This window comes from Marmota monax, unplaced genomic scaffold (assembly GCF_021218885.2).
Source record: "Marmota monax isolate L192 unplaced genomic scaffold, Marmota_monax_Labrador192_F-V1.1 WCK01_AAM20220418_F8-fsc00024, whole genome shotgun sequence".
NCBI classification, from domain to species: domain Eukaryota; kingdom Metazoa; phylum Chordata; class Mammalia; order Rodentia; family Sciuridae; genus Marmota; species Marmota monax.
Window position 1 is genome coordinate 21285232 of NW_026695224.1, and position 14562 is coordinate 21299793.

The following is a 14562-nucleotide window of genomic DNA, read 5'->3' on the forward strand; positions in this document are numbered from 1 at the left end:
TTACTTGTAGTGTTGGGGATTAACCCAGGGCCTCATGAATGCTAGGCAAGTGTTTTTACCACTGAGCTATACCCCAGCCCTCTGTTTTATTTATTTTACCTTTCCAGGTACTGCACAACCAAGTGCTCATGATGTATCAAAGAGAGACCCATGGACTGTTAATTCCCTGTGATGATTACTATGCCACAGCTTGAACAAAATGATGTGTGAATCCAACAGAGAAAACAATATGGCGTAGAAGAGTTCAGGATGAATTCATAGAGGAAGTGATATCTGAGCTGAACTCCGAAGGTAAAGTAGAATTTTTGCAGGTGGAGAAACTGAATAAATGAGTAAATGAATATTCTAAGTCTCATTCATATTTTATAATTAGATTCTAAAATCTGTTGGCAAATCTCTGGTATGTCTGTTCTCATGTTTAGGGCAGTCCACATTCCCCCCCACCCTCCACACCTACATTTAGCTGAAACAAATACATAGCAGGTAGAGTATGGTATATCTAAAGCCAATCTAGTTTATCCAATAACTTTAATTTAGATCTTTGGGGCTTAATTGCGGATGACTAATTCAACTCTTTTATCATTGCATCTTTAACCTGAGTATTTAGCCACTATCCTCTGCAAATGTGAAACAAAGACACTTGATTTCTTTGACTATCCACTGAAGTTCAATGAAGCCCAGGTATTTCTTGGAATATTTGCATCAACACATCTTAGCTGTGATACATCACATTGTAAACAAGAGTGTGTCAGGACTTTGCCCTGCAACTTCTAGCTTCTTTCAACCCCTGTAGGAAATTTCTGTTGGAACAGACATAGCAGCTGTAGGAGGAAAAGAATGAATGTGGTCTGTGAGATGGCATTCCTTCTTCATCTCCTATTAAGAAAGCAAATGAATAATTTATCTGTAGATACCTGTACAGATTTCTAGCCTAGCACCTATCATAGTGCATTTGCTTTTTTATAGGGCAACTTCCCTGCCCTTGCCCAGGCCACTGTTTACTTCTTACATGGTCTTTATAAAATCTTTGTATTTTAAAATTTCCACAGACATTTGTTTATGGAATGAGAGCAGAATAAATTTGCTTCATATAGAGAAATGGTTTTTCATCTTTTTTTCTGGGATTTTTCTTTCAGAAAGCTTATGATGGCTAAACTTTTAACCTTTGTTTGTTCCCTTTGTTTCCCAAAGAAAGAGATGCATGTAGGTACAAGCTTGCAAAAATTTGCATACCAGTTTAGGAAGATCACAAATACCTTGAAGCAAATCCCTGGATCTCTGGGTTTTAAACTCCCTGAATTGGGATGCAGTTGTAGCTCAGTGAAAGAGTGCTTGCCTACCACGTGTAAAGTCCTGAGTTTGATCCCCAGCACTGCAAACAAACAACAAACAAACAAACAAACAAAAACTCTCCCTGAATTAAGAGAGAATATAATAATAAATTTAAAAAAGCTTTAGTAATTCATGCTCCCATCAACCCTCCCCACCAGATGGTACTAGGATTGAATCCAGGAGTGCTGTACCACTGAGCTAGTCCTTTTTATTTTGAAACAGGGTCTTCCTGAGATGCCCAGGCTGGCTTTGAATTTGGTAATTCTCCTGCCTCAGACTTCTGAGTCACTAGGATTACAAGTTTATGCCTGTGTGCCAGGCTACTAGTTCATATTCTTGTTTAAAATAATAACACAGTTGAAGTGAAGCTACTAGCTATAATTCCATAATACTAAGATTAGAAGTGCAAAAGCATCTTAGTAAATGTAATGTGGTGGTTCAGGGCCAGTATGAATAAGGACTTGCTTGCAGTTTGCATATGTTTAACTTGCCTGGTATTGGGGTGATTTGGAGACATTACCTTCTTTCCTTTCTTGGCTTAATAGACTCAGGGGTTTCTATTTTCTTATTAAAATTTCTCCTCCCTAATCCATCCTTTGCATTTCTCCAGCATTTACCTCCTTTCTCACTCCTCACTAAGTCTTTCAGATTCAAGTTGATTTTACTGCACCTTAGGATTTGTAATCACTCTAGATCTTGAGAGACTTAAACTGATCTCTAATGATTTCAGAAGCAAACTCTGACTCAAATCAATTCATAAAATACAGAAGTACTTCATCAAGTGAATTAGATGCTTGATTATAAGATTTAGGCACTTTGGAAGGTGAAAAGAGTGAGGATATACTAAATTTAATGGCAAATAGTAGAGAAACTAATTTTACCTTCAGAAACCTTTGCCAGAGCATGATCTCAGGGTAAAAAGTATCACATAAACATAACCAAATAAGAATCGGATAAAAATTTTAGCACAAATGAAGTCACTGCCACTTCCCACCACTATCAATTCTCTATTAAGGAGCCCTCCCAAGGTGGGGCAAAAATAATTTGCAGTATAAACTTTTTTTAGTCTATTATTTGAATCACACTGGAAATTTTCCTTCCAGATTGTGTTTGTTTAGCAGGTTCCTTACAATATATGTGTGACTAAAATTATTTTAACAGCCTTCATTGTATTATAATGACAAAGATTCTGTAGATCTTGTGACAACACATTACTTTGTTCTGTATGAGTTAATTCCTTTTCAAGTGGTTGATATTTGAACCTCTTTCATTTAGAGTAGATCCAGCTACACAATTCTCAAATTGCCTAAACAGATCCAGGAGGGGTTAACACTACCAATACAAACACACTACAAATACAAAAAGTGAGACTTTATTGCATAATCCACACAATCTTGTAGCTGAATCCGGGTTCTTGTGAAATTGTAATCAAGTGACTAGGGAATGCGATACCTGATTCGGAAGTAATATAAAGGAATTCTACAAACTACTAAATCTGCTGTATGTTTTGTTCTATGATCCTATTGTAATTTTCAATGAGAGGAAATTTCCAATTTTTACATAAAGTCACGTCAGTATTTTATGAAGAATTGTGGATGATGGGGTGGTTTTTAAAATATTTTCACACTACTTCAAATACCAACTAACAGGGAACACAACTAAGATACAAATGACCACAAAGGGAAATGTCATTAGAACTAGAAGGACATATAGTTTACTAGAGAAATAGTGATCAGATAGTTATTTTTGATAACCTTGATTATCATGCAGGTCACACTGTTTTTTGATCAGGGACCCTTTTAGCTAATCAGGGGAAATCTGATTAACATAAAAACAAAGCAGAAGAGAAAAAAAAAAAGAAGTCACAAGAGGGCAAAGTACAGAAGGGAAGAGTCCTTGCTAATTCTTGACCTGTTAATTAGGGTCAGAACAATGTGGGATTTTTTATACTCTGAGTTTGTTGAGGAATTACACAGAAATATGCTTAGTGATTCACCAAGCTTTCTTAGTACTGAGGCTCTGCCTGGAGCATTGCAATTTCCTCTTGTCAAATCATGTAGTGACTAATGGAGCCTGGAGGTCTCTAACAGGTGTTTACTCAAACTCAAAAGATATGGGATTTCAATAGGCCTTGGCTTGTTAGGCAATGTGAGATTTGGGTCTTCCCCTCTCAAATGGCTCTTCCCAGCTATGAAGGGACTTCCCTTGGGACTTGTTACAGCAGCCTACAGTGGCCTGTTCTGCTTTGCCATCTTCGGGTGGCTCTGAAAAGCTTTCTTACCTTTTGACAGGAGGAAAATGTTCACAGTGTTGATTTTTCTGCTATACAGAATTTTGTGAAGATAATTTGACAAACTGAATCAGATTTTCAGATGGAAAGATAGGTAGGCTCTGATGACACAAGTTTAAATTCTAGATGTGCAGGTAGAGCTTAGTAAAGGGCCCACCCCAGAGGCAACTGGACTGGGGCGTCATTTGCTGAGACCTTTTTCCCCCAGCCCCAGCACTCCAAGTTCAGATGAAGTGCTCAAATTTATGGTTGAGAGAGGCTGTAAATTACATACATGTACATAATACAAGACTGATTTTTAAGATTTATAAGATCTTTAAGATAAAATGACAGAAACAAAACCAACTCAAATAGCTCAAAATCCTTACCCATGCGGTTGTTGGCATCAATATTCCACACAAGATTAAATTTCTTTCTCAAGATGCACACCCTGAGCTCCAATTGATATTTTAATAACTTGATTAAAAATCTCCCAGAAGTCTATTAAGAGTCAGGAAACAGTCTGCGGTGTAGGTGAGGATTTTTGTTTTTGCAATGGAAACTTTTGGCCCCCATGAACAGAATAGCAAAAACTCATTTACGTGTGCGTGTGCTCTTCCTCCATCCTAGTCTAGTCCAAAACTCAAAAATGAAAGCCTGTATAGAAGAGTAGCGTTTTAGGTTTGCTTTTTTTTTTTCCCCTCTAGAACAACCAGGTGGATTCACAAGATCCAATTTTTAAATTGTCTTGTTTCCCACTCTGAGTAAATTTCAGATACTCTAGCGCAATCAGATTTTTTAAAGTAATAAATTACAGTCTCCAAAGTCGGTGTGTGTGTGGGGAGGGAGGGAAGAAGACACTTTAATTAAAAACAAGGGACTTGTTTTTAGGACCTGGTGTTTTTAGGATACGGTCTACCATTTCCTAATTAAGAAATGAGTTTGACAGTCGTTTGGCCAGCTTATTGTAGACACTGCTATGAAAACCCCAAAGAGCTGGTCGCTGTCCAAACGACGAAACTCCATTTGCCTGCGAAACTCTGGCCTCGGCCGCCGCGAGTCGCTGGGTTCTTCCCTTCCCATGCAGGCACCTCGGCTGCTCCGGATCGGTGTCCTCCTGCGCACACCGCGGCGCAGAGCAGGCCGCCTCAGGCTCGCCGCCACCAGGTCGGAGCAAATACCTTTTCCCTCCTCGGGGCCCCAGCGTGTGACGCCTCCCCACCTCCCTCCCTCCCTCCCTCCCTGCCGGCGGGGCCCTTTCCCCGGCTCGGGATCAGCCGCCCGGGCAGCTGCGGCAGGAAGCGAAGCCCTTGTTGATGCTGTTCCGTGACGAGCCTCCCCGCCCTCCGGCTGCAGCCCGGCTCTTCCCGGCTCTCGGGAGCCCCCCTCCGCGCCTGCGCAGTGCCCCACGGGGGGCGGGGCTCAGATTCCTGTCAGCGGCGGCGGCGGTGGCGGCGACCGTCAGTTTTCGCTGAGGAGAAGCACGAAACGGACCCGTTGGCTCTCCCCCCTTCCCCTTCCCCGCCCTGAACTCTCTCCTGGCTCGCCGGGAATCAGCCCCTGTGGAGTTTCCCTCCACCCCGACGCCGTTTCGTTGGTCCTTGGCTCGGTGGAAGTCACTGCCCTCGAGGAGGAGGCAGCAGCAGCCGCCCTCGCCTCGCCGCCCCCGGTTCGGTGCCCGCGGTCTCGGAGAGGAGGTGCCGCCGCCACCGCCGCTCCCCCCCTCCCGCTGCCCTCGGGCCGGGCTGGGTCGAGCTGCGATGCCCTCGGACTTCATCTCATTGCTCAGCGCGGACCTAGACCTGGAATCGCCCAAGTCCCTTTACTCGCGAGGTGAGTCAGGCTGGGGGGGTGGGGCGTGGGGGCGGGGAGAGCCGGCGCCCGGGAGCCCAGGGGGTCCCCGTCGGGGCGGGGGCGGCGAAGCCGGGACCCCGCTAGCCTGTCGGGCTGCTGTGGGGGAGCGGTGCAGGGGAAGGCTGGTGGTGGAGGGGCAGGCGGAGGAGCGGCGGCCCCTCCCCCGCGGAGCCGCGGGCCGCCCGGGGCCCGATTCCGTCGGCCCCCGGTGTCTGCGGCACCGTTGGCTCTGAGCGTCCGGCGGCAGGTCGGGCTCGGCCACCCTCTGCGAGGAGCTCGCGCCGGCCTCCCCCGCTCGGGGATCACCCCGGACTGGGCCCCACGCTGGGGCCGCGGCGATCCGCGCGCCACGGCTCTTCTTACCCGGACCCTCCTCCCGGGCAAAGTTGCCCCCCAGCGGGCGGCGTGGCCGGAGGCCGGTTCTGGGGGCAGGGTCACCATTTTACCCCCCTTCGGCTTGTTTGTGCGCCGTCTTTCTGCCCCCCTCTCCCTCTGGCCTAGTCCACTCCCTCCCCTTGTCGGGACGGCCCCCCTCGGCCAGGCGTTCTTCCTTTCCTCGTCATCTTCGCTGGAAAGGGCCCGAATTTTCTTTTCCCACCTCCGTGGCATTCTAATTACTTACTTCTCCCTCTCTTTTCAAAAATAGGGGTGCTCTCTCTGGGTTAGTTTTATTCCTCTCCTCTCTCTGGAGTATCAGGCTGAGGCACGGACGCTGTCCTTTGAGAATTTTCTATTCTTTGCTGTTCAAGGGCTTCTTGCAGGGAGGGGACAGTGGACAGAGATTCCCACTTAAAAACTCTTTTTGGCTAAGGCCTGCAGGGGATTCCCAGCATCTCAAATATTAATACTTGAGCTGATTTCTATTGGCATTAAATTCCTATACTGGACACCATAAGAATGTGTCAGAACAGGTTCCCTATGCAAGGGGCATCAAACCAAAATACTCCCACTGCACTCATCATTCTTTAAACCACTGGGACGAGGCGAAAGACATAACTGGATTGTTAACTGTTCATCTCATTATGTTAAAAAAATATGCCAGGTGAACCCTTTTCCTGAGAAATTCAGCGTTTCGCTTGTTTTTAGTTCTATGCATCCATCCACTGATTCCATCCCCTCCAAAACAAACGAACAAAACAGGGGCTTCAACTTCACATTAATGTATTTAAGTTGTTTAAGTGAATGACAGTAAGGTGGTTTACTCTGAAAGATACTGGACTTTATGGACTGGCTATTGAGTTTGTGTACAGAATCCTACTTAGTTACTGTAACCATTGCTTCGATGACTTTAGTTGGCGGTCACCAACCATCCTGTGGATATTTTTCGGACAATGTTACTTGAAGTAGTTAAGAAATATTGTAGTTTTGAGTGCCAGGAGGAAGACAATATCAAGAGATGAATCTTAGAGAAGGACTAATGTGGTACACTTGGATGCTAAAAATAGTCAAGACACTAACACCATTTGGGCAGTAATCGTCAGATAATTTTCCATGAAACAAATACTTTATTAAAATCTAAGTTTAGTTTAGAGATCAATGTAGAGGCAATTAAGCATTCCTCTTGTAGGGAGTATATATACAAGTATGGGCCTTAGATCTCAAAAATATAAGATAGTTATATAAGAGATGTATGTTATCCTTGGCATTTTTTTTTCTCATCCAGCATAAAAAGTACTTAATGCTTTTTGTGTTTTTCAGATTCTCTGAAGTTACACCCATCACAGAATTTTCATAGAGTTGGACTATTGGAAGGTCAGCAAAGTGCCATTTTAAAGCCTATTGTGTTAGTATGCAAAGACTTTCTCTCAAATGGAATTTAAATGGGAAAGTGTGAAACTTTGCAAACTTACACAATGTAGTTTTCTTCTAAATAGCCTGATCCTTCTTTTAGAGCAGCTAAGTGTTTTCAGTGTATTTTGTTGCTATGTTGAAATGCTTTTTGGCTGTTGTGTTTGCTTTGAGAAGACTTGAAAAAAAAATCATTTTAAATTATGTGTTGGGTGCTACTATAGATTTCCAGATCTTTATTCTTTTTTTTAACATACAAACCAAATGTGAAAAGGCTGAAACATTAAGGTGAGTTAATAACTAGAAGAGTGACACAAAACACATACTTAGTTTGGAAATTCCAAACTTAGAACTTTTGTATGCTGAATATTTCAAACATTTATTTACTAAAACATTGATGTTTTTGTAATTTTACATTATATTTAAGGATAAGAAAAGCTGTGTAATAGAGATGATGATTAAGTTATGCTTAGAAAAAAGGCTTTAGAAAGTCCTGGAAATGTTTATGGAATCTGTAGGATAAACAGCAACAATTTAGAAAACTTCATTTTGTGTTGTTTTTAGCATTTTAAGACATCAAATATTCTTTGTGTTTTTAAATTGATTTTATAGATTTCCCATTATCATCTTTGAATCTTGTAATCCTGGATTTGGACAGCAAGGATGTTAATTTTCCTATTATGGAAATGAGAAACAGGGTCTGGGGGCTGTAGCTTGCCTAGCATGCATGAGGCACTGGGTTTGATCCTCAGCACCACGTTAAAAAAAATAAATAAATAAACAAATAAGATAAAGGCCTTCTACAACTACAAAAAAAAAAAAAAAAGAAAAAAAAAAAGAAAAGAAAAAGAGAGAGAAACAGGCTGAAATTAAGATACTTGGGGGGAAAAATCCCACAGTAGCCGAAACAATGCTCTGTGTGTTTTATTTAGTGCTTGTTATCCATGCCAAGGTGCCACTAGGAAATATAAGTATGTATACACACACAAACACACTATACATAAATATACACAAATACATATACAACCAGTGACTTTAGGGCCCGCTTGAAGAAGGCCCTCAGTATTTAAGTCTGATTTGAGTGTAGGTTTTCCCCTTGATTAAGAGTAGTCTGATGTAGTGAGGGGAAAGTGGATATTGTAATTGAGTTTAACTTTGAATACCAGTTTAGCAATTTGTTAACTCTGTGACCTGGGATAAGTGATTTTACCTGTTTAAACTTTAATATTCTTTCTATTAAGATAGATACCTCTTTAGTTTAGTGAGCTAGTGTGTATTAAAGTGCCTTGTGGGGCTGGGCTTGTGGATCCGTGGTAGAGCGCTCGCTTAGCATGTGCGAGACCCTGGGTTCGATCCTCAGCACCACATAAAAATAAAGAAAGAAAAGATATTGTGTCCAACTAAAAAAATAAAATAAAAAATATTTTTTAAAAAGTGCCTTGTATCAAATATTTTTGAAACTCTAATCTGAAGAAAGAAATTTTTAGAAGTGTCTCTTAAAGAAGCAGATTTCTGTTGTGGAGTCATATTTGTGTGTAACATCTCATTTATTTCCTGGGCAACAAATCAGTGTTATAATCATAGAGGTTATTAGGCAGCAGAGAGATATATGGAAGAAAAAGTGTTTATTATTTGAGGCTGGGATTGTGGCTCAGTGGTAGAGCACTTGCCTAGCACATTTGAGGCATTGGGTTCAATCCTCAGCACCACATAAAATAAATAAACAAAATTATTAAAAAAAGTGTTAATTATTAAAACATTTTTAATGAGTTGCTGGAAATACATACAAGCTTAATATGTGTTTACATATTTTTGCCTCTTTGTTGAGTTTTCATTTTGGTTTAGTGGCTAGTCAACAATTGAAGACCATCCTTTTACAGATTATATAAAAATGCAAAACATGCAAGTATCAGATATATTATGTCCTATTTGAATTTTTACCTGAGATGATATAAGAAAGTTGTTTGCTTGTTTAATGAAGAATTTAATCTGTACTACCTCATTGCTATTTTTTAACCTTTAATTTGGGCTTAAAAGATACATAAAAGTAAAGAAAATAGACATGAACTCCCACATACTCATTGCTGATATTTTTTATTTTTCTCCCATACTGGGAATTGAACCCAGGGGCGCTTACCCACTGAGCCACATCCCCAGCCCTTTTCATTTTTGTTTTGAGACAGAGTCTCCCTAAATTGCTTAGGATCTCACTAAGTTGCTGAGGCTGGCTTTGAACTTGTGATCCTCCTACCTCAGCTTCCTGAGTTGCTTGAATTGCAGGCAGCTGCCACTGTGTGGGACTTCATTTAATCTTTATACTTTAATTTTCTCATCTTTAAATGGGGGCAATAATAGTATCATCATCCTAGGTTGTTATGAAAATTATACTAGGGGAGTTCATGTAAAATATTTAATTTAGTATATAGTAGATGCTCAGTAAATGTTAGCTAACTTAAAAAATCATTAAACAACAAACATCAATAGAGTGCTTACCATGTGCCAAGAACTTTACATATATTAACTAATTGAATTCTTATAAAAGTTTCAAATGATTATTAGAAACTATCCTCCTATAGAGATGAGGAAATGAAGATATAGAGAAGTTCAGTAATTTACCTGGAGTCGCATAGTTAGTTAAAAAGCCATGTTTCTGACTTAAGTCTTTTCCCTTTACAGTCTGTGTTCTTAACTACTGTACTGTACAAATCCTTGTGTTATGTAATATCAAGTATTGTCTAGTAATATTTATGCAGACTTTACATCAGTAGTCTAGATTTCTTTCTAGTAATTAAAAACACGCTCAGAGTGAGGAATTTAAGTAATTGATATAAAATATGTTCATTTTCTTTATAGAACACACGTTTTCCAAATTTAAGTTCTTTTAGGAAAACAAGTTAGAAAATCTATAATTGAGTATTATTAAGCTTTAGAAATAGATATAAATATCTACCATTTGGAGAAAAAAATACCAACAATAGCATATATCTCATATAATATAACTAACATGTGTTTTTAAGAGCTGGTCCTTCTTGCTACCATCTTTTTGTTTAATATGGTGACTACCTAACTGGCAAAAGGGGTCTAGTTAATTAATGCAATAATAATATATGGCCATTAAAACAATGTTACTAATGATCTCAGAATTAACATGTAACCCTCTTAATAAAATAAAAATGGTGCTGTTACAATTATATTAAAAACAATTTGTATTTTTAAAGCAGAATATCCTGGACAAAAGTATACACTATAGATTTTATTTTTTGCAGGGGAGGGAGGGACCAGGGATTGAACTCAGGGGCAGTCAGTCACTGAGCTACGTCCCCAGCCCTATTTTGCATTTTATTTAGAGACAGGGTCTTACTTAGTTGCTTAGTGCTTCGCTGGTGCTGAGGCTGGCTTTGAACTGGCAATTCTCCTGGCCTGAGCCTCCTGAGCTGCTGGGATTACAGGTGTGTGCTGCTGAGCCCAGCTATTTTCCTTATCTTAAAAGAACATAGCTTGTGTATTTATATATTTTTAAATAAAATGGTTTGCACTTAGATTCAGAGTTGAACCTCTGAATCAAGGCATCTCCTTTGAAGTGCCTAGAAAAAAATTCAGCTACAGAGAAGTTATCATTTCTTATTCTGTACTGCAAAATACCCATTTTGCTTTACTTTGTTTGCCATACAAAAAAAAAAAACAACAACTAGGAAATGAAATGAAACTAAACGAAAACAAATAGATTAAGAGGTTATTCTAGAAATATAGAGGTGTAAGATAATAAGATAGAAAATCAAAGAACAGGAAAAATAACTGTAAGCAAATTGAAGAAAATAGAGAAAAACAATAGAAAAAAAATTTAAATGCTTTTTTTCTTCTCTTTTGCAGTACTGTGGATGGAACCCAAGGCCTTGGGCATGCTAGGCAAGCACTCTACCACTGAACTATGCCCTAAACCCCTTTAAATGCTTTTAAAAGTCTAAGGGATAGGGCTGGGGTTGTGGCTCAGTCGTAGAGCACTTGCTGTACACATGAGGCACTGGGTTCAATTCTCAGCACCACATATAAGTAAATACATAAATAAAAATAAAGGCCCATTGACAACTAAAAAAATATTTGAAAAGAAAGCCCAAGGGATAACATTATGGATTCAAGAAGGGATTAAAGAATTGGTTAACATTATGGATTAAGAATTGGTTAAGTAAAAGTTCAGTGGCAGTCTGATATAATCTTGGCATGATTTAAATGTTTAAGACTGAGATTTTTAAGAGATGATATAATGACTTAGGAGAAAACAACTATTTTTTTCCAACTATTGCCAGTCTGTTTGATTATCATGTATGTAGAATTATAGACAACTGAAAACCCTAGAAATATAGCAATGTTTTGTTGGCTTTATGGAATTCCACCTCCCTCACTCCAGTATTGTGAGTAGGACCCAGGGCCTCCTGCATGCTAGGCAAGTGCTGTACCACTGAGTTATATCCCCAGTCATGACTTCATGGAGTATTTCTTAACTTGCCATCAAACATGTTTTATTTCTCTTGCAAGGACCCATGTTAAAGTAGTTAGACCATAAAACACCTACATGATGATACATATGAAGATATCTTATGAGAGCTAGATTTATCAAAAATATTTAACATTAAGCTGGGCCTGTGGTGCACGCCTGTAATCCCAGCAGCTTGGGAGGCTGAGGCAGGAGGATTGCGAATTCAAAGCCAGCCTCAACAATGGTGAGGCACTAAGCAACTCAGTGAGACCCTGTTTCTAAATAATATACAAAAATAGGGCTAGGGATGTGGCTCAAGGTAGCGCGCTCGCCTGGCATGTGCGGGGCGCTGGGTTCGATCCTCAACACCACATAAAATAAATAAAGAAAGAAAGATGGATGTTGTGTCCACTGAAAACTAAAAAATAAATATTAAAAAATTCTCTATCTCTTTTTTTAAAAAAAAAATAGGGCTGGGGATTAGTGGTTGAGTGCCTGAGTTCAATCCCTGGTACCTCCATCCCCCGCCAAAAAAAATAAGTTCAATTATTTTCTTGTTTAGTATTTATTATCTGAATGGATCCATATTTGTAAACTAAGAATATAATTATAGAAACAAGTTCATAACATGAAAAATCATTCCGAGTTCACCCCAGCTTTTTGCCAATAAAATCCATATCTCTGATTTCCCGTCATCTGTTTTTTTAATGACTTTCTTTTCTTTTCTTTCTTTCTTTTCTCTTTCTCTCTTTCTTCCTTTCTCTTTCTCTCTCTCTTTCTTTCTCTTTCTCTCTCTCTCTCTCTTTCTTTCTTTCTTATCACCCCAGTGCCTCACATGTAATAGGTGAGCACTCTACCACTGAACCACAACCCCATCTCCCTATCATCTGTATTTTAAAAATTTTTATTTTCAGTTGTCAATGTACCTTTTTAAAATTTATATGTGGTGCTGAAAATTGAACCCAGTGGTCTCTCACATGCTAGGCAAGCGCTCTACCACTGATCTACAACCCCAGCCCTATCATCTGTTTTTGTATCTGCCTAAATTCTGCTTTGTTTTTTTTTTTTTTTTAAGTACTAGGGATTGAACCCTGGGCTTTGTACATGCTAGGCAAATGCTCTGCTCTTGAGCCATATACCCAGCACTTGATTTCTTTATTTTCATTTAATACCAGAATTTGATTGCTTATTAAAATAAATGGATATAAACCTGTGTTCTAATTATGTGGTTCATGGTCTGATCTTAATTTATTATTTTTTGGTATTGGAGTTTGAACCCAGTGTTGTTTAACCACTTAGCTACATCCCCAGCCCATTTTTTATTTTGAGACAGTGTCTTGTTAAGTCCTTAGGGCCTCATTGCTGAGGTTGACCTTGAATTTGCAGTCCTTCTGCCTCAGCCTCTTAAGTCTCTAGGATTACAGGGGTGTGCTACTATGCCAGGCTTGAGTCATTCTTTTTTTTCCCTGGTTTTGGGGATTGAATCCAGAGGTGCTCTACTATTTTTCTTTAATATTTTTTTTAGTTGTAGTTGGACACATACCTTTAATTAATTAATTAATTAATTAATATTTTTTAAAATTTATTTTTTAGTTTTAGGTGGACACAATATCTTTATTTTTATGTGGTGTGCTGAGAATCGAACCCAGTGTCTCATGCATGCTAGAGGAGCATGCTACCACTTGAGCCACATCCCCATCCCTATTTATTTTTTATGTAGTGCTGAGGATTGAACCCAGCTTTTTGCCTGTGCCAGGTGAGTACTCTACCCCTGAGCCACAATCCCAGCTCAAGGAGTGCTCTACTATTGAAGTTACTTCTCCAGTCTTTTTAATTTTAAGACAGGGTCTCAGTTGCCCAGGCTCCTTGAATTTTTAGTCCTCCTGCTTCAGCCTCCTGAGTAGCTGATTCACTCTTGACTCTTCTGTGTAATTGTAGTAGTCCCCTAACTTGAAAGTGGTAATGCAGAAAAACATTTCCTATTGTGATCAATATTACATATAAAAATGGCCATTTTTTTATTAGAAAAGTAGATTCATTAGGTTATATTTTCTATTGGAAATAGCAGGTACTTATAAAAAAAAAAAAAGATCATGTGGGTACAATGGTGCATATCTGTAATCCCAAAGTCTCGGGAGGCTGAGGCAAGAGGCTCTGGAGTTCAAAGCCAGCCTTAGCAATTTAGTGAGGCCCTAAGTAACTCAGTGAGAATTTGTCTCTAAATAAAATACAAAGAAAAGGGCTGGGGATGTGGCTCAGAGATTAAGTGCCCCTGAGTTCAGTCCCCTCCAAATAAGTAAATTAAATAAAATATAAAGATTTAAATTATATAAGAGATCAGTTAGACCTGATTATTTAGTGGACACAGGATAGTTCTGTTAATATTAATAAGGTAAAAGACATTTTTCAATAGAAATGTTGCTTACTATATTATTTTCTTGTTATTGGCTACCAATTTATTCCAAGTTACATTAAAGAGATTCATGTGTTTTTTATTTGCTGTTGTGTTAATGGAAATTAAGTTTTAAAAAATAACAAGGTGTATAAGATGCTAATTATAAATGTTGTTGAATGAAAAGGTAGAAATTTTCTTCATGAATTATCCATAGATAATGGGTTTAGCTTTGAAATATAAATAAATCCTGATGCTGTGATAAAACTATATTTCTAATGATTTGAACTGAAGATATGTTACATGAGTGAGATTCCAGTTTTATTTTATTTAGTTATTTTTAATCTTAATAACTATTTTATTTTTTATGGTACTTGGGATTGCTCCCATGGGCACTCTACCCCATTCAATTAAAAATATATATATATATATTTAAGTTGTAGATGGATACAA

General features: G+C 39.2%; 1 protein-coding gene and 1 long non-coding RNA gene across 5 annotated transcripts in view; both read left to right on the forward strand.

Moving 5' to 3' along the window:
- Positions 1-341, forward strand: part of LOC124086544 (uncharacterized) — a 46533-nt gene extending 46192 nt beyond the window's left edge. For both annotated transcript variants that reach the window (XR_006849824.2, XR_006849825.2), the window contains one exon: positions 108-341. This is a non-coding gene — a long non-coding RNA (uncharacterized LOC124086544). The remainder of the gene's footprint in view (positions 1-107) is intronic.
- Positions 342-5022: 4681 nt separating this feature from the next.
- Nfat5 (nuclear factor of activated T cells 5) overlaps positions 5023-14562 on the forward strand; it is a 109141-nt gene continuing 99601 nt past the window's right edge. For 2 of the 3 annotated variants that reach the window (XM_046434988.2, XM_046434989.2), the window contains exons 1-2: positions 5023-5434; positions 7154-7207. In XM_046434988.2, coding sequence (XP_046290944.1) covers positions 5362-5434; positions 7154-7207 — 127 coding nt within the window. In that variant the 5' untranslated portion in view covers positions 5023-5361. The remainder of the gene's footprint in view (positions 5435-7153; positions 7208-14562) is intronic. The other variant, XM_046434990.2, reaches the window with a different exon arrangement.